We start from the raw sequence: 19195 nt of genomic DNA, 5'->3' as shown, positions 1-19195 counted from the left end.
GGGAAACAATGGCTTTTCAGGTTTTGTTGGACTGCAACTTCCATAATTGCTTACCATTGCCTATAGAAGCTGGGGCTGATAATAGAATCATAGTTGGAAGAGATTACATACAAGGAACGCACAATCAAAGCATCCCAACAGATGCTCCTAGTCTCCAGGGCTGGAGAAAACAAGCATGCTCCCTCTTTATGATGTCCTTTCAAATGAGAATTAATGTATAAAATTTGTGGAGTACCCTAATCCCCACTTCTGTTCCAAAGGCTGAGACTTTATAGAGTAAGTCCTAGATAGAAAAAGGTCATAAGTATATGAATTCAGCAGGAGGTTAAGCAGGAAAGACACCAGAACATTGCTGGAGGAAGGCAGATTAGAAAGATAAAATACATAGACTGGGCTTCTTGGTTAAGAAGTCAGCAGCAAGATACACACCAACTCTTTAAGAAACAGAGAGTGGCCTGTTGTCTAGAAAAGGGATAACAATGGAATGGAAACTAATAAGACCGCTCCACTTGGTCTTGGAAATTACGAGTAGAGAATGGACCAGGTTAATAAACATTTCATATAAAGATTCAGGGTCACATGAGGGTTTTCTACAGCACAGATTGTGCAAGGATCTTGAGCAAGTCTTCTAAGTTCAACAATTCTTTCCCCAACAGTTTCAAGCAGTTTAGTCTGCTCAAGGATCTTCAGGTGGTGGAGCTTTCTGTGTTCCCAGGTTCTCCTTTAAAATAAAGGAGGAGCATAATGCCTCTGATTCCATGTGCGCATCTACATTGTAGAATTGGTGCAGTTTGACACCACTTTAACTGCCATGGCTCAGTGCTGTGGAATCTTGGGAGCTGTAGTTTGGTGCTTGTTCTGCCTCCATGCTTAATTAAATGAACTGGAAGGACTCATAGCACGAAGGACAGATTGGAGACTGTAGTTGTGAAACAAAATATTTTATTAATAGACAAAATTGATCTCTTTTCCTCTTGATGCCACTATGAAGTCTCTTGTGAGGAAAGAAATCTTTGAGTCTATGCAGTTCTGGATAGATATTGCCACAGAGTATAAAGTCTTGTTATGATTGGATTCTTTGTATCTTTGAGATGACTTCAATGCAGTGTTGTTGACATGGCTTTCTCTATTGCTGTAGTCTATGGCTTTTTAATCTAATTTGAATACAGTTCCAACGTGACGTGAATTTCTGTGATCCCTTTACTTCCTACACTTCCTTCCAGTGCTTCACCAACTGACAAATTCTAACTGACAAAAATAACTGCCATTTCAGGCTGGCAGGGGCCAAGGCTAAGCTCCGCCCCTTTGGAACCTTAAAGAGACAGGGCAGCAGGTAATGTTTTGCCTCCTCGTGGCATGACACTCCCCACCTAAAACTTATTAATAAGTTTTACCCCCTTATTAATAACAAATAACTAATACAAAATATCAACTAATCTAAAACAAATTATAACTGTTCTAACTCGTAGATTCATCATCCCTTTGACTTCCTCTAGTGTTTCATCCTTCAGCTCTCCTACAATCTCTGCAGATTGATCTGGATGAAATGGCGGGATGAAGTATGTGGTTGGCCTTCCAAAGTCCAACACTTTGATGACCTTGCGATCCTCCTTCATGTGGACTAAATCCTCTTCGGTCAAAGCTTACCTTTAATTCTGGAACATGGAAGGCAAACCTGTCCTCTGCGACGCTGCAACACCCGTTCAGGCTCCCCTGGACTGGTACAAGCTCTTGTCTCAACTCCAACACCTTCGCTCTCTGCTGGGCACTCTTTCGAAAGCTCCGCCGATCCTGGCACTGCTGCTTCACTCCATTTAGCTGTTGCTGCAGTTTGGTTACAACTGCTGCTATCTTCTTTAGCTTCTCCTCAGAATATGAAGGCTTTATTTGAAGATCAGCAACCTGCTGTTCTTTGACCAATAGCCTTTTACTAGATAATTGTTTCTGCTCTTTTAGCTGACCATGAGCTTCTTCAAGTTGATACTTTGTCTCCGAAGGTTTTTGAAGTTCTTGCTCATATACAGCAACTTCTCGGGGTTCTTTGGCAAGTTCAGCTCTTAATCGATTGGTGGTAGCCTGTGAGGTCATATATTCTGCTTGCAAATGATTACACATATCTGAGACATCAGAGTGGAAGTTTGTATGACTCACTATCATTTGTGATAATGCAGGATCACTTCCAGTGTTCTTGTGGCCATCTATATTATGCTCACTGTCCTTTTGAAGTTGTACTTGGCTATAATTTAGACAATTAATACTCTCTTTGTGATCAGCCATCCATTCTTCTTTGGTAACCTTTGCTGGTAGGGCGAAAATGTCGACACCAACATTGGTGGGTGGTTGCACTATTGGAGATATCATTGCAGCATCTATAGCTTGCTGTACAGACGCTTGAGCTTCCAGATGGTCAAAAGGTATATCTGATTCTGCCCTCTGAGTTGAGGAATTGGTTTGAAGTGCAATCTGCGATGTGGACATATCTTCAATTTCATCTTCTTTTATGACAGATCTTGAAGTACTAGGTTGCTCTGAACTTCTATTATCGATATGATTGCTTTCTTCATATTCAATAATATATGACTTGTCTGCTGGTTCTGGAGTGCTAACACTGTTTGCATATGAGAGGAAACCTACAAGAAGTTCCTCCTGTTGATTATTTTCTTTGGACAAAACTATTAGATTATCATGAACTGTAGTCCTAAATACTGAAGATTCTGAACTCTCGGTGTTTTGGAAACGTATTTGGATGTGATTCGGACAATCTAACATCTGTGTAGGACGTCCATTTGGCATGAAGCCTGTGCAAAAGGTTCGAGCATGAGAAGGCAACCTTTTGCGGTTTAAACATACTGGACCTAGGATAGTCCAGCCTATCTCTAGTTCTTGAGCTATTGGTGCTCCTGGTCGACCTTTTATTTGCTTCTTAACTGAAAACAAGTCTGGACAGTCTATGCCAATAAGCAAAAGAATCTTTGCGCCAGGGTCGAATCTTGGTAACTTATGTGCCATGGATCTTAGGTGTGCATGACTCATAGCTATTTCTCTTGTAGGGATTTGTCTTTCATCTTTAGGTATATTTTGGCATTCTATGAACGTTGGTAACCTAAATTGTTTCATGCCATCAATAGTCCGGAGGATGAATCCAGATGCTACTCTCCCCACCATGACCTGATCTCCACCACAAGTAGTCATAACGTATTCTACCTCTTTTGATTGAATTTGAAAGATGTTAAAGAATTCAGGTGTTGCTAGGGAGGTGTCACTTTGAGAATCTAAGGCAACGTACATGCGTTTAATTTGATCTGGAGAGTTTTCAGGGTAGACATCTACCAAGCAAATAGGATGACATGTTCGTTCTTTCCCTGCTTCTCCACACAAAGCTGTGCAAGTTGATGTTGCTATCTTAATCTCCTTAGGTTGTGGTGTTTCCACAAGAATACATTCTGACTTTTCAGAGTTCTTTCCTTTCTGATGAGGTGTTGTTTCGCGGTGTAGTGCAGAGCAATGTTTTTCACTAAAGCATTCTTGACATTTCACTTTTCTCCTGCACTCCTTGGCTATGTGGTTTCTGAAAGTACCACATTTAAAACAAAGTCTTTGATCTCTGGCAAAGGTTAAACGCTCTTCATAAGGTTTGCTCCTGAATTCTTTGCAGTTATTCAGATCATGTGCTATTTGGTGTACTGGACATATTACTCCTGCTGATGTCTTTGTGTGATGTTCAACTGATTTGACCTTGGTTTCAGTTTTTCTAACTGTGACTTGTGGTTTGCTTTTGGTTTCTATGAAATGTTTCTTATCCTTTTTATTACTTTGATATAAAAGAGGAAACCCCGTTTGCAAATCATTCTTCTCTCTAGCTGATCTTAAGAGAAACTTCACTAAATGTGTAAATGGTGGGTATTTCCGTTGATGAGTTTCTTTATAAGAGAAAACTTCCCGGCCCCATACCTCCTTCAGTGAGAAAGGCAGTTTATCAATAATCTCTTGTTGTGTTAAATATTGATCTAAACATGCAAGCCCTGGTAAATCTGGATTTCCCTTAGCTGCCTCCAATTCTTCAAGCAAATCTGCATAATCCCATAATTTCTCATATTCCCCTTTTGTAAATGCAGGAAACGAATTAAGCTTTTGCAGAAGCAACGTTTCTATCTGTGCAGATGATCCATAACATTCATTGAGACGGTCCCACACTCGATTTAAGGCTGCATGTGGGTTATTTATGTTTGCTGCATAAATTCTCTTCACCTGTATGGAAGAAGCAGGTCCCAACCAAGCGATCAATAAATTTAACTCTTCCTCTACAGGCAATTTTAGTTGCTTGAGAGCTGACTGAAATGTATTCTTCCACAACATATAATCCTCTGGCTTATCAGAGAATTTCTGAATGCCTCTGTCTGCTAAGTCCCTTCTTGGGTTTCTGTAGGAGGTGTAATTTAAAATATCAATTGGGACTGAGGACTGTTGCAAAGTTGGTTCAGAGTTAGTTTGGATCTGGGGGTTTTCTGGAACCCAACTAGCTGCTTTGGGATTGAGACTGAATGCAGTTGTTGGCATTGTGTAGTTTGACTGTATTGAGTCCTGTGTGTCTACTGGAAAACTGTGCTCTAACTTGGTTTGAGATATATCATGCAATGGAACTGCTGCTTGACTTGCTACTTCTGCATACGGCAAATAATGTTCTTCGGGTGCAGAAACCTCTATGATTTCTGGTTGTGACATAAAAGAATTATTTGCTACTGCACTTTCTCTTGTTAGCACAGGAGGGGCTGCGATATTGATAATTTGGGTATTTAAATAAGAATCCACTTTTGTGACAGGATCTTCTGTTGTAACATCTGGAGGGAATGTATTTCCTAAGAGACCTTGCTCTAGGACTGAGGCCTTTACTTGTAACACCTCAGCCTTTGCAACCTGTGCTAACGTTGCTAGAGCAGCTTCAGTTTTAACTTGACGGGCCTTATTTTCTGCATCCATACCTGCTTGCTTGGCAGCGGCTGCTGCCTGCTCGGCGGCAGCTGCGGCATCCAGTTCTGCCTTCTCTGCAACAATTTGCTGTCTTTTCTTAAGAAACTCTATTTGTTTTACTGCGGCAGCTGCCTCGGCCCTAGCCTTTATGACCAGACTAAGGGATTGGCCAGAAGAACCACTATGAACAGAAGTCCCTCTTGTTCTTTCTGTTCTATGGGATGTGTGAGATGATCTTGATTTGCCTGCTAATGTACACACAGACCTGTTTGACTTTGTATCTGTGTCTTTACTAAACATGTGTTGCACTTGTTCTTCATCAACAGTTTCCATAAGGGAGGCAGGGTCTTCTTCTGCCTGACCTTCTGATATTTTGTTAGATAAATCATTCATGATGGTATCAAATTCTAGTTCCCTTCTCTCTCTCTCTGACAACATTTCTTCCTTATTACTTAAAGATTCTGAAGTTTTCATATTCTCAAGCAAAGAGATTATATTATCTGAATATGTTATCCATTCACAGTATTGATGCAATCTTTCCTTACAATCTAATATTTCTTTCTGCTGTCTGAAGCGATGGCTTGCTTGACTCAGATCTAAAATTCTCTGCCATGACTTCTGATATTTAGGTTTCAAGGAATCTAGTTTATCTTGCCAGAAGGACAACATTTTTGAGGTAGGTTTAGATATCCTGCTCTTTTGTGAGGAAGAAGCAGACATCTTTAAGTCTTCTGAAGTTTGTGTCACTTTATATTAGACTGAATTGCTTTTGGACAGAAAGGACTGAATAGCCTATTCTCCGTTACTTGGAATATAGGTCTTTTATTCTCCTGTTGCTGTCCGTTACTAATAGCCCCTTAAATAAAGTGATCACTAACTTTTAAGATTCTCAGTCCTTTTACTGAGACTTAAAGCTTTTTAGACTTAAAAATAACTATTGTGGTCCTGAAAGCCACATTTTCCTCCGAAAGGGCTTCCCTCAGGTTCCTTCAAAATGGCGCTGCCCTGTATGACTGCACTCTCTCTACAGTCAAAATGGCTGCTTAACTCCTTCTTCTTCTGAGGTAGTTTTCACTTCTCCTCAGGAAGGTCAAAAGAAAGAAATCAACTGCTACTTGGGAAGCTTAAAGAAAATACACTTTTACTGGGGAAGCTCAAAGGAAAATAAATTCACTTTTATTCAGGAAGCTTGAAGGAAAGAAATTCACTTTTACTTGGGAAGGTCAAAGGAAAGAAATTCACTTCTCCACAGAAATTCACTTTAAGAAATTCACTTTTACTTGGGAAGGTCAAAGGAAAGAAATTCACTGTTCTGCCTCCATGCTTAATTAAATGAACTGGAAGGACTCATAGCACGAAGGACAGATTGGAGACTGTAGTTGTGAAACAAAATATTTTATTAATAGACAAAATTGATCTCTTTTCCTCTTGATGCCACTATGAAGTCTCTTGTGAGGAAAGAAATCTTTGAGTCTATGCAGTTCTGGATAGATATTGCCACAGAGTATAAAGTCTTGTTATGATTGGATTCTTTGTATCTTTGAGATGACTTCAATGCAGTGTTGTTGACATGGCTTTCTCTATTGCTGTAGTCTATGGCTTTTTAATCTAATTTGAATACAGTTCCAACGTGACGTGAATTTCTGTGATCCTTTTACTTCCTACACTTCCTTCCAGTGCTTCACCAACTGACAAATTCTAACTGACAAAAATAACTGCCATTTCAGGCTGGCAGGGGCCAAGGCTAAGCTCCGCCCCTTTGGAACCTTAAAGAGACAGGGCAGCAGGTAATGTTTTGCCTCCTCGTGGCATGACAGTGCTCTATTTGCTATTTGGCACTATTTGGCAGAGAAGGTTGAAGACCTTGTGAAACTACAACTTCATTGTGCCATGGCAATTAAAGTGGTGTCAAACCACATTAATTCTACAGTTCAGATGTGCCACAGGCATTGCAGCAGAGAGATTAAAATGAGGCAGGTGGTGGCAACCTCAAGAAAAGCAGAGGAAATCGAGGCATCCTTTTCATTACTACCATGACATGCCATTATTTTTAGTGTATTTCACTTTTTTTCAGAAATCTTTTCCATAGTCTTTTCATTCACAAGTTTTTCTTCACTGGTGCTGGGTATTTCACACAGGAACATTGCATATGTACCACTGTTTTCTTCTTTACTCTTTCAGTCGTTTTCGACTCTTTGTGACCTCGTGGACCACTGTTTTAAAAGACCCATTTCATGCATCTGATGCAATGAGAGCCCGTGGCTGTTTCTTAGACTTCAAGGGTGGCTCAGGATTTGCCTTTATTTGTTATCTCTGTGATGTGTGGTCTTCATAAACACTCTCTTCTACATAGATCTATATGTATTAATATCATAAGAAAAATATTTTTCAACACAAATAGTAGATTGTAATTTCTTAATAATTTACACATTATGTTAAATATGTTTATGTATTTGCTCATATAATAGATATATATATATGCAGATAACATGACTCAATGGATCCATAATTTATTATCTAACTGGATCTATGCTAGGCATACCTAAGTCTGGATTCACTGTGTATATTTTGAGTATTGCCACATGGTTGCCACATATTTGGATGATTAGAAAATGGAAACATATTTTGAACTTTAGTCATAGACAGATCAATACACAGATCTGTTCACAGCATTAAATTCAACATGATGCTATATTGTAAGTAAGTAACATTTGTTTTTAGATCATGTAAGCACAGCATTTGCGAGTGTCTTCAAAATATATATTGCATAATTCATCTTGAAGACTGATGGGAAATTGTATGTTAAAGTATCTTTCAGGATTGAAATTATGTTTTCAAAACCTAATTACAGCTGCTAGCATTCACAATATTCCTGTTATCATTGAGGCTATTGTTAAAAGACAACTTGGTTGCACTGGAAGCCACACCATGCAAAGGTTTGTTTCCAGAACAATGTGTAAGGTTTCAGGTCATTGCTTAGTGCAAGGACAAGATGTTAATGTTTAGAAAAGCAATGTGCTTCATTCTTGCCCTTTGACACAGATCTTGTGTACTGCAGACTTTCAATCACTTTTTAAAAATTACTTGTATCATTATGCTTCCAGCATGTTGGATATATTATGCATTGGGAGAGTTTTGCAAGGAGGATATATAGAGTCCCTGACTTGTCTTTGTTATTTAAAGTGGGTTAGAATGTATAGAAATAAAATAATCCAAACTAGTGTTCAAAGAGTAATGGCCATGTTGTTTTATTTGTGTTATATCTGCAGAAGAAATTTAACACCAAAAAACAATTATTGCTTCTGGTGTTATTACATTTTCACTACATAGGACCACATGTTGAAACAGAATTAGTATTTAGAGATCAAAATGCTACCATGTTGACAGGGATGTGTAATGCATATTCCATTCTTTTCACAGATCATCTGTTTCTGGAACACCATTGACCTCTGACGGCTGTATAGTTATCATTATGGGAATATTCTCAGAGGTCCATCCTTTAGGAGTCCTGTTGAAGCTCCTCCGGGTACAAAGAGGATTGGCAAGGACCATGAATCGAGGGTCATTTAGCAGCAGAAAGTTGAAATCTGGAACCTTGAACTTAACCAGTTTCGATGCTCTCTCAAAGCCACCAAAAGGAGTAGCAACTCTGTAAATGATAGGAACAAGAATAAATGAGAAATCCAAACAAACACTTACTCTCTCTGTGTAAGTGTCTTCGTTTTAATTGATTCTTATAGCAACATTATAAAGCAGGTAAGTCCATAAATTTCCCATTTTACTGGTAGGCTGGGACTATAGAACCAAACTATGAATAAAAGCAAAATACGCATAATAAAAATATTATCAATTGAAATAAGATTCCCCATCAAGCCTGGGAACTCTGGATCTAATCTGTGACAATAAAATTAAGAACTGAGTTTTCATCTGCAGGGAGAGCCAATGAGGCATATTACTGTGAGGGCTGGACTACAACTGTAGATGTGGATTTGAATCCCATGGAAATTCTTAGGCAAGCCACACTCTCTCAGCCTCAGAGGAAGGCAAAGGCAAAGCCCTCTAAACAAACCTTGCCAAGAAAAGCCCATAATACTCTTTACCTTAGAGTTGCCAAATCTGGCTTGGTACTGAATATCAGTTAGGTTTGTCAGCATTTATGTAAATTCCATTTGAGGACTAAAGTTTGGATTTAGGCTGAAGACTTATTCAATGTGTTGTTGAAGGCTTTCATGGCTGGGATCACAGGGTTGTTATATGTTTTATTCTCTCCTGACCTTTTGCCCACATCTATGGCAGGCATCCTCAGAGGTTGTGAGGATGCCTGCCATAGATGTGGGCGAAACGTCAGGAGAGAATACTTCTAGAACATGGCCATACAGCCCGGAAAACATACAACAACATTGTCTTGAGTATCACTAGTGCCTAAATTGCTATCAACAGACCACTTCAAAAATAAGCCTTTTAAATGAGTTGGCTCAGAAGGTAAGAAATAGTTGTAACTCACTGGAGCAAAAGTATATTTGTAGAGAAGTTTCTTATTAGAAATTCAGCACAAAGCTGTTACACTAGAATTCCTGCCTGAATCCAAGGAGGCTCATTAGTGCTAACATTCTTTGGAGGTAAATTATTACTTCAGGCTATAGGTCTGGGAGTAATGACTGAAACCCATTTTGTTGATTGATTTTTAAACTTTGCAATGAAACCACGGGGAGTTTTCATTTGAATGCTACTCACCTAATGCAAATGGATTTTAATGAATCTGTTTTAATGAATTTAAATAATATCTGTGTATGGGCCTTCAAGTTGCTATCGACTTATGCAACCCCATGAATTTCATAAGGTTTTCTTATGCACAGAATACCCAGCGGTAATTAGCCAGTTCCTTCCTCTGAAAATATTGCCTACAGCATCTAGTATCCATTGGCAGTCTCCCATCCAGGTACTAACCAAGGCTGTCTCTGCATAGCTTCCAAGATTAGATAGGATTTGCTATGTTTAGGATATTTATTCTAAATAAATATATACTATATATACATATTTCAAATGGGCTAGGTACCGTTTAACTATTTTTATTTTTATTTACTTATTGCTTTAATTGAACTAAGTTGAATTTTTGTAAACTACTTTGTGTCCCAATATGTGTGGGTGGGGGGGGGGGAGTGGAATTTAAGTGAATAAATAGTAATGATCATAATAATACAAAATCCACTTCCTATATTAGTAAAGGTTTCCCCTGACGTTAAGTCCAGTTGTGACCGACTCTGGGGGTTGGTACTCATCTCCATTTTTAAGCCAAATAGCCGGCATTGTCCATAGACACCTCCAAGGTCATGTGGCCAGCATGACTGCATGGAGCACTATTACCAACCCGCTGGAGCGGTACCTATTGATCTACTCACATTTGCATGTTTTCGAACTGCTAGGTTGGCAGGAGCTGGGGCTAACAGAGGGCGCTCATTCCGCTCCCGGGATTTGAACCTGGGACCTTTTGGTCCGCAAGTTCAGCAGCTCAGCGCTTTAACACACTGTGCTACCAGGGGCCACTTCCTATATTAAGACCACAATATTAAGACCTATATGAAGACCAATATTCCTATATTAACACTACAATATTAAATCTACTTACTGGAGCCACCCGCTCTTGCTAAACTTGAAATGCTTTATATTACAGTTCCCAGAATCCTTGACTACTGGTGACATTGGCTGGTACAGATGCATATTGAAATCCAAAATATCTCAAGAAACTAGATCAGAGTAGACTAAACTACAGGGTCTTTGTTCCTTGTAGATATCCACAGAATTGTACTACCTAATTGATGGCCTTTGCAGAATAGTATTCAATAAACTTCTTGCACCGAACTACTAAGTACACACAGGATTGGATTGAGCACAACTTCAGCTGACCCTGGGTCATTTTGGCCACATAGGGTTGTACTCTTAGGACCTCATCACACTGAGGTCCAAAGAGGGGGTGATAATGAGGGAATTTGCCAAACAGTGTGGTGAATCTGGTGGGCAGCAGGGGAAACCGTCACCATATGCCCTGCATCACCCCCTTGCCCATCTGACGATTGCTTTGCAAGTGTTGCTCCCCTCCGCCCTTCTGCGCTCACCCCATTCTTGTTTTTGAGAACATAGAAAGCCTCCCGTGTTCTCTGGGCAGAATCCCAGGCCACTGGAAACATGGATCCCCGTCAGAAGTAGCCATACATTGTCTGATGGACTCCGGCAAGCTCTGTCCTCTCAGCGTCTTGAAAGCACCCTAGGACACTGAAATTTGGTAATGTGATGAGGTCCAAAGTTGGCAAACCTGTTTTCTATCACAGAATTCAGAGGGATAGCTGTATTACTTATAGCATCAGAAGACAGATAGAAATGCAGCAGAACCTTTGAAGCTAACTGGGAAGAAATTGTTTTCCTGGATACAGTCCCACTTCATAAGATACAACAGATACATGGCTGATATTAACCGTGGTTCCTGGCATAAGGGCTCTTCTACACTGCCATATAATCCAGATTATCAAAGCAGATAATCTGGATTTTATATGACAGCGTAGAAGGGGTCTAAGTGGCACAGTAATTTCTGGTTAACAAAGTTAAAAAGCTTATGCTAGAAGTTTCCTTTTTCTTAGTCTCAAAAGTTCTATTGTGTTTCTTTATGCCTCAGTAGGCAAACTTAAGACAAGCCCCTTGTGGAGTTTTTTTGGCAAGATTTGTTCAAAGCCTGAGAAGATGTGAATTTGCCAAGGTCACCTGGTGTGCGTCCATGACTGAATAGAATTCAAACCCTAGTCTCCAGAGTCACAGTTCAAAATTCACACCATGCCACAAGTCAGAAATGACTTGAAGGCACACTATTCTAGATAGGCCAATAATATGCTTCAGGATAAGGCTATTTCATATGTAAGATTTGTTTCATAATCCACTGTCCTCATTTCATAATAATACTGCTAAGAATATACACATGACATGATCTGTCGGGATCCTAGTAACTTTCCTATGCAGTTACTGATAACAAATTAAACACACTCTAATGTTATAGACCTACTTGGGCAGTTGTGAGAAGTCTACAGATTTATTTTTATGCATTGAAAGCAGTGCCTTCTGCACCTAGTTTGGTTAGTAAAATATATATTCATATATTGGATAGATGTCCACAGGAATCAACAGAAAGAGAAGAGTAATTAAGTAGTAAATCTTCATGTATGGCAAGCGTAAATCCCTTGAAGCAATCATTGGGATGATGTCAAGGAGTTGTAATGCCCTATATTTCATGAAACCTAAACATGTAATTTGAGGTCTGACTCACTGTGTGCAATCAAAGCGCAATGCCAAGCATACACAGACAGATACATACAGACACACAGATACACACAGACATAGACACAAACACACGCTCATTGGATATAATACAGAAGTTCAGAGTGGTAGTTTTTTCAGCAGAAAACTGACCCAGCCTTAATTTCTTTCACCAGTTTTGTAATTCATATAAAACCAGAACATCCATATGCAGAACAGTTACATAACCAAGAGTGGGTATAATTGCAACATAGCTATGCTAGTTTTCATAAGATACACATCTACGTTATATGTCTCATTTCTAACCTAAGAAGCCCATGCATTGATCAGATTTTATGAATGGAATAAATGTGGTTTTGGGAGACGCTATTCAGATTTATTTTAGTAGTATTTTCAGTCTTGGGAGAACATGCTTTCAGCAGTAGTTTTAGCTACCCTTGCAGCTGAAAATTCTTAAATTCTCATTTACACAATATTCACCCCTCCAGTTTTACAAATCCAGCAACAATGTAAACTTGTTATTCTAAGAAGAACCAGCTACCCTGCAAGTGTGCCAAATATGCTGTTGGCCTATAACTTCCAGCAGCCCTGGCCAGCATATCCAGTAGTGGGGATGCTGGCAGTTGTAGTCCAATAAAATCTGAGTGACTGTACTGTGCTCACATCTGCTACAAACCACAGATGCTAAATATGAACAGCAAGGAAACATGCCTTAGAATTAATACATTTTCCCTGCACAACCAGAAAGTGGGAAGCTTACTGCGAATTGATAATCATGGTTGGTTTTGTTAATTGATGCAAAAGTTTCCAACTAAGTCCCTTTCTATGCAGCTGTATAAAATCCAGATTATCTGCTTTGAATTGGATTATCTGGCAGTCGACTCAGATAATTCAGTTCAAGGCAGATAATGTGGATTATCTGCCTTGATATTTTGGATTATATGGTAATGTAGAAGGGCCCTACCTGATCAGTTTCAAGCAAACCATATTCAACTAAATTCTGAAGCTGGTGTTAGTCACAATTCCTAGTTCAAATGACACAGTAGTTTGTGGTTAACTAAAAGTTGAAAATAATGTATCTGGCCTTTATCCTAGCTGGACATGTGGTGGAAGAGAGCAGGAAGGACCTGTGAAAATCTGTTGCTTGTTCTGGCTTGTTTAGATTGTGCTAAACCTTTTTTTTTTAATCATGTCAGTCACTTCTAGTGTGAGAGAATTGGCCGTCTGCAGAAACCTTGCCCAGAGGATGCTTCAGGGGCTTCTCTCATGTCTCCACAAGCTAGAACCGACAGACGGGAGCTCACCACGTCTCGGCAAACTTCAAATCAGCAACCCAACCTTGCAGTCCAGCCGGCACAAAGGTTTTACCCATTGCGCTACCACGGCTCCTACCATGCTAAACCATGATTTTGTGTGACATACACACACAGACAGAATGATAAGAATAGCTTTAGGAAAGCTGAGCCATAAGCAATTCAAGGAGGGAAAACAGAAAGATGGAATTGTGAATATTTTCCATTAGCCGACATCTTTGTGTAAGAATTTTAGTTACTGGCCTATACAGAATTGTTTTTCTTTGATATTAATTTTAGTTTTCCCTTTTGAACTTTGTATATTCAATTAGTATTTGGTGCAGTTTTACAGAAAATAGAATCGTAAAAACCCTTTTAATAAAAAAAAGAAATGTACATTTTAGATGTTACATCTTTTGCAGAGAATTAATAGCTATTAACATCACCATTAGGGCGTGATGTAATAATGCAAAATTATAAATGATGCCTAAATCCATTTTGTAGTCCCAAGGAAAATAATCCTGTTGAATAAATAAGATTCATATAAATAGTCATTAACAATTTAAGCAATTAATTAAATGGATTTTCCCTTGTTAGTTGGATTTAATCCAAACTACACTGCATGCACCCAGGTTAATAACCAAATGTAAATTAATTTCTGTTTCAATCAAAAAATGAAGTGCTGTTTGTTAAAATAATGCTCAGTGCCCAGAATGGTTGAGAAACTTTTTGAATCACTGGACCTCATCACATGGAGGTCCAGGAGCTGGGACACAGTGGGGAAAACTGTGGGACGGCATTCCACTTCGTCCCTTTACGGCGTTCTTTGTGGTCCCCAGCATCCTTCCATGCTGTCCCTGGCTGTTTCTATGATGAGTTGGTTAGTCACTTGACTCCTCAGGGCTCCATCTCTGCGCACTGCTGGCATGCTGCTGGCATGGAGACCCACAAGAAGTAGCCCTGCGTCATTTGATGGGCTCTGGTGGACTCCATCCCGGCAGCGTGCTGATAGCAAGTAGAGATGGGGAAAACCACCCGACAGATGAGGTCGTAAGAGATTGTGGTACAAACTGAGTCCTTAACAACCTGAAGAAAATGCTTCACAGTTTGTGGGATTAGGTTTGCTGCATCTAGATTAGTAACACAGAGGGATACCCAGATGGACTGGATTCCTTTAGTGCTTTGAAAACAATCCATTTCAGGAAGGGCACTTTGTTTCTAGTCTAGGCAAAGAGGCAAAACCGGTCAAGCCTGTTTAATGTTATATCTATGCATTTTACAGTGCCTCATTTCTTGCATAGGGTTCTATTCTGGATGCTTATCCTAACAGGAAGGGGAAAAGGGGGGTAGAGTGGAAATAAAGAACGGAAGAAATATTTTTTCACCTACAGTACTTACATGTTAAAAAAGGAGGCAGGAAGGGGAGGAAATGTGTTACCCCCCCCCCCCCCTTTAAGGCTATCTGGTTTTTATTTTGGCATGAGCTTTTGTGGCACTACATTTGAAGAAGTTGGTTTATATCCATAAAAGCTCATACCAAAATAAAAACCAGGCAGTCTTAGAGGGGGTGCCATATTTCCTTTTTTCTTCCTCTACTCTCCTCCTTTTTTACTGCAAGACACTAACACGGCTATCTCTTTAAAGAAAAGCAATGAGTAAAGATAGTTTGGAGATGTCTTAATACAATGGGATTCTTCAAAGTGGTGATCTTTTGTTGCATCCTATGGCAAGTCCTTCCAGAAATCAGGAACTCAACGGCTCCCAGGTAGGCAGGAGTCAAAGAACAGTTAAAGCTGTTTGGTGGCCCTAGGAATTCAGATTATGCACCCCCATCCCATAATGTTACATTTTCATTTCCGTAAAATGTATTTCCCATGATAAAATGTTGCTAAAATTACAATTTTCTAAGAAAAAAAGAAAGGGAGCTTCTCAAGAGTTTTAGTACTATTAAACCAAAAGTATTTCAAACCTGAGTTTATAATCATTCAAATGGGCAATTAAAATTCACAGGCTTGTCATTTTTTCTTGCTTGTTCATTTCCTGTTAACACAGTGAATTGGGGGTAACAATATATGGAACATGTACTGTGCTTTAATATGGTAACCCAATTATCTTAAAAGTAAGTGATAAGAAGGAATGCTTGACTATTCTAGCTTTTCACTTTGTTCAGTTTGGCTATAGCTGCTTTGAGTCTCCTTGTGGAGAAAAAATGTGTGGCTGCTGTCTTCCATATTTGCAGGTTTTAGTCCAAGCTTTAAAGAGCTATCTAAGGAGCTGAATTTGTTTTTCCAACGGCTCCTTTAAATGTTGGACTAAAGCACAGAGCTTAGCAGTGTTGACATGGAAGTTACCATTGCATTAAAACGGCAGTTCCCAGCCTTTGGTCCTTCAGGTATTTTGGTTCTCCAGGCATTGTGCCAGAATTCCTGAAAGTTGGCCAAGCTGGCTGGAACTTCTGGAAGCTGAAGTCTCAAACATGTGGAGGAACAATAGTTGGAAAGTACTGAAGAATCTGTCTACTGCAATCTTTAAAATACAGCCTTTTGAAATAAGGAACTACAGAAATGTAAACTGTGATGAGAATAAAGAGGCAAGTGAAACTGGTGAAGGCTGTTTTGCACTGCGCCAAGTAGTGGAGAGCAAATCCTAGAACCTTCATAGTCCTTGACATCAGACTCAAAACAATGTTAGCATGTGCTCTTAACGGCATCCACAATAGCAGCTTTGTGGCGAAGTGACAGGGATTCAAAGCTCTAGTTAAATTGAAGACATTGAGCCAGATTCGTAGTTGCTTTCTGCTGTGCCCTCCCAGGTTTCTAGTATAGTGCCAAGAAAAGGTGGGCCAATGGGGAACTCTATATTTAACATGTGTAGACAACTGTGACCTTCCAGATGTTGATAAGCTGCAACTCACATAATCCTACATTGCCAAATCTGTCTAGAACTGATGGAAATGGTAGTCCAAAAGCATCTTTAGGTCTACATGAAGATTATGAGACATATTCCTGGGTGGCTTTGGTTTTCATTGTGGCCGCAGTTGTTAATCAGGAGGGGAGGGGTTGAACTATTTAGTTAACTTTAACATGTTATGTTATCTGTTTTAGATCGAAATGGGTCTCGTAGACCTTGTTTTGTTAACTGCAGCTTAGCATTTAGTCAGTCTCATAACTGTATTTTATTATGCTTTTATAGGTTTTATTGTTAGTTATTCTGTGCCTAATTGTAGGTCCTATTGTGGCAAGGAATGTGACTCAAACTTTTTATAAAAATAAATAACTGAAATAATAATAACATTTTCAGCCTCTAAAATCCTTTTAGCTATCTTCTGAATCCATTCCAGCTTGCATAGAAATATCACAGTCAGACACAAACGCTACTCCAATCTGGTAGAGCCTGATAACTGAGAGGATGTTGTAGCTGCATTCATTTGTTGTATATGTTTGCTTGAAGTTGCAAATGCAGGCTGATTAGCTGCATTCATTTGTTGTGTATGTTTGCTTAAAGTTGCAAATGCAGACTAATTAAAATACACAAAGCTTTGTTGTCATAACGATTTTTAACTTCAAACATGGGGGTTGATCTTCACATGTCCATGATCACTAGTGAGTGTGCCTCTGAGAGACACTTATTAAGCATTACCATTCCTAGAAATATTTCTTCCTACAATGACACTATGCGAACATCAAGACCTGAGTCACACTCAGAGACTGATGTCATTATTATATCACTATGGTCTCTAAGGTTACATCATTGTGATGTCTCATGGGCCTTGTAGTCCCGTTCCTAGTGCTATTGTGGCAGATGAGGAGGAAAATTTGGGATTTCCACCGGTTCAGCTTGAATCAGAGCCTCGCCACCTGGAGGATGTTTGTCCTCAGGAAGTTAACCAAACAAGCCTTGGGCAGAATTCTCCCCCGTTTTCCCGAAAGGATAATTATAATAGAGATAGAGGAGCCAGGGAGGCTAATCGCTGGAGCCTCAGAATCGCTGCCAGACAATTAGCTGATTAGGTCTGCTTCCCTTGGGAAATTCTAAGGAGTCATGCATCTGGACAGAGTTGGGTTTCATTTCTTGTTCTCCAGGGAAAGTGTTCTGTTGGCGGGAAAACAAGACCCTATATAGGGGTTTTGCCGCAAGGGGAACCTTGCGGAGTCAATTTGTTCAGCTTGAGGAGAGAGATCGTGTGAGGACTTCGAACCCCAGTTCCTTGTTTCCCGGATCGAGTTTCCAGCCTTGCCTTGTTTCACGGACTTCTATGGACTCAGTTCATGTTTCATGTTTGCCTTGTTTCAAGTTTGATCTAGCCAAGATTCAAGCCTATTTTCCAGCCTTGTTGTCAAGCTACCTTGGACTTTAAAGACCCTGTCATTCCCCACACCATTGCTTGGCAAGGTGTGTGTTTCGGTCAAGTGAATTATAACTTTGGACTTTAATATCTTATATTGGACATTATATTTCTGGACTATATTTGACCTCATCTGAAAGGTCTGCTTCTGAACTATATTCTTCACTTGTTTTTATTGACTTTATATATTTCTTTAATAAAGATATTAGATAGATTCTGGTCTCTGCGCATGGTTATTGGTGCTCTGCAGCCTGGGTCCTGACAATCATTTGCATTTTCCCCAAAACAGCAATCAAATGAATCAGCTGCAATGACTGCAAAATACATAACCTAAATATAGGAATTCAGTTGCATGCCTGTAATACTTGAAGAAATAGGAAAGCCACATAAAGAAACTAGGGTCCATGGACATGCACTTTTGTTTTACTTTATTTATTATCCCCACCTCCCAATGAAAGCCAAGGTAGCTTATAATAACCACATGCAGAGGACCCTCGGTATCTACTGGGCTTTGCCTCCGGGATACCAGAATTTGTAGCCGCTTAAGTCCCATTATATATAATGCCATAGTAAAATGATTTCCCTTATACAAAATGGCAAAATCAAGGTTTCCCTTTTAGAATTTGTTTTAATATTTCCAAGCCATGGATGATTGGATCCATGGATATTGAAGAGTGACTATGCATTTTCCTTGAACTTCACTTTCTCAGAATACTAGCAGGGTTGTCAAAACCCTGCATTTTCACTGCACCCAACTCCAAATTTCCTTCAAGTGCAACACTGAGCTATTTTACTCCCATATTTTGAATAACTCCAAAGTAAAATTGTTCCTGGAAAGATTACTACTATTGCAAACTACTTCAGTTACAAACCTATGCACAGTTAGTCACTGAACAGTTATCTGCTGGGAGTGCTCTAGCTGGAGTTCGTTCATTCAGTCGCAGCTTTGATTCAGTGTTTCATGGGTCCCCTTCCAACTTCATATTTTTAGATTCTGTGAATAACCAAGGATTGAATTAATGGAATTTTTCTTTTTCCTCATTCTAACCAACTGAAGAGAAAAACTCCAAGGTGGTAAGAAAAAACTGAGGATCAGCTACCCTCTCTATCTTGTCAGTTTTGGCTGAATAGAAACTGTAGCCAGCCACTTATATATGTGTGCTACAAAAGGGTTTTTCCACCCATAAGGAGTTGATTGCGATACCTCCAGGAAGAATCAGAAATCCCTGAAGTAAGGTTGGTGAATCAGATTGTGCCTATATCTAATTGCACCTGTAGAAGACCTCTATTT

At 39.5% G+C, this 19195-nt stretch overlaps 1 protein-coding gene and 1 long non-coding RNA gene across 2 annotated transcripts in view; one reads left to right on the top strand and one right to left on the bottom strand.

Annotated features, from left to right (window-relative positions):
- The first annotated feature begins 5545 nt into the window (after positions 1-5545).
- Positions 5546-18118, top strand: LOC134299751 (uncharacterized). Its single transcript, XR_010006994.1, has 3 exons — positions 5546-6190; positions 6257-8724; positions 13464-18118. It is a non-coding gene; the product is annotated as an uncharacterized LOC134299751 (long non-coding RNA).
- Positions 8192-19195, bottom strand: part of myoz2 (myozenin 2) — a 33246-nt gene continuing 22242 nt past the window's right edge. The window contains exon 6 of the mRNA XM_003221808.4: positions 8192-8617. Within this exon, the coding sequence (XP_003221856.2) occupies positions 8383-8617 (235 nt within the window). The 3' untranslated portion in view covers positions 8192-8382. The remainder of the gene's footprint in view (positions 8618-19195) is intronic.

The sequence above is a fragment of the Anolis carolinensis genome, chromosome 5 (assembly GCF_035594765.1).
Source record: "Anolis carolinensis isolate JA03-04 chromosome 5, rAnoCar3.1.pri, whole genome shotgun sequence".
Taxonomy (NCBI): domain Eukaryota; kingdom Metazoa; phylum Chordata; class Lepidosauria; order Squamata; family Dactyloidae; genus Anolis; species Anolis carolinensis.
Note: the sequence above shows the minus strand (reverse complement) of the source record. Positions and strands in the feature narration are given on the sequence as shown.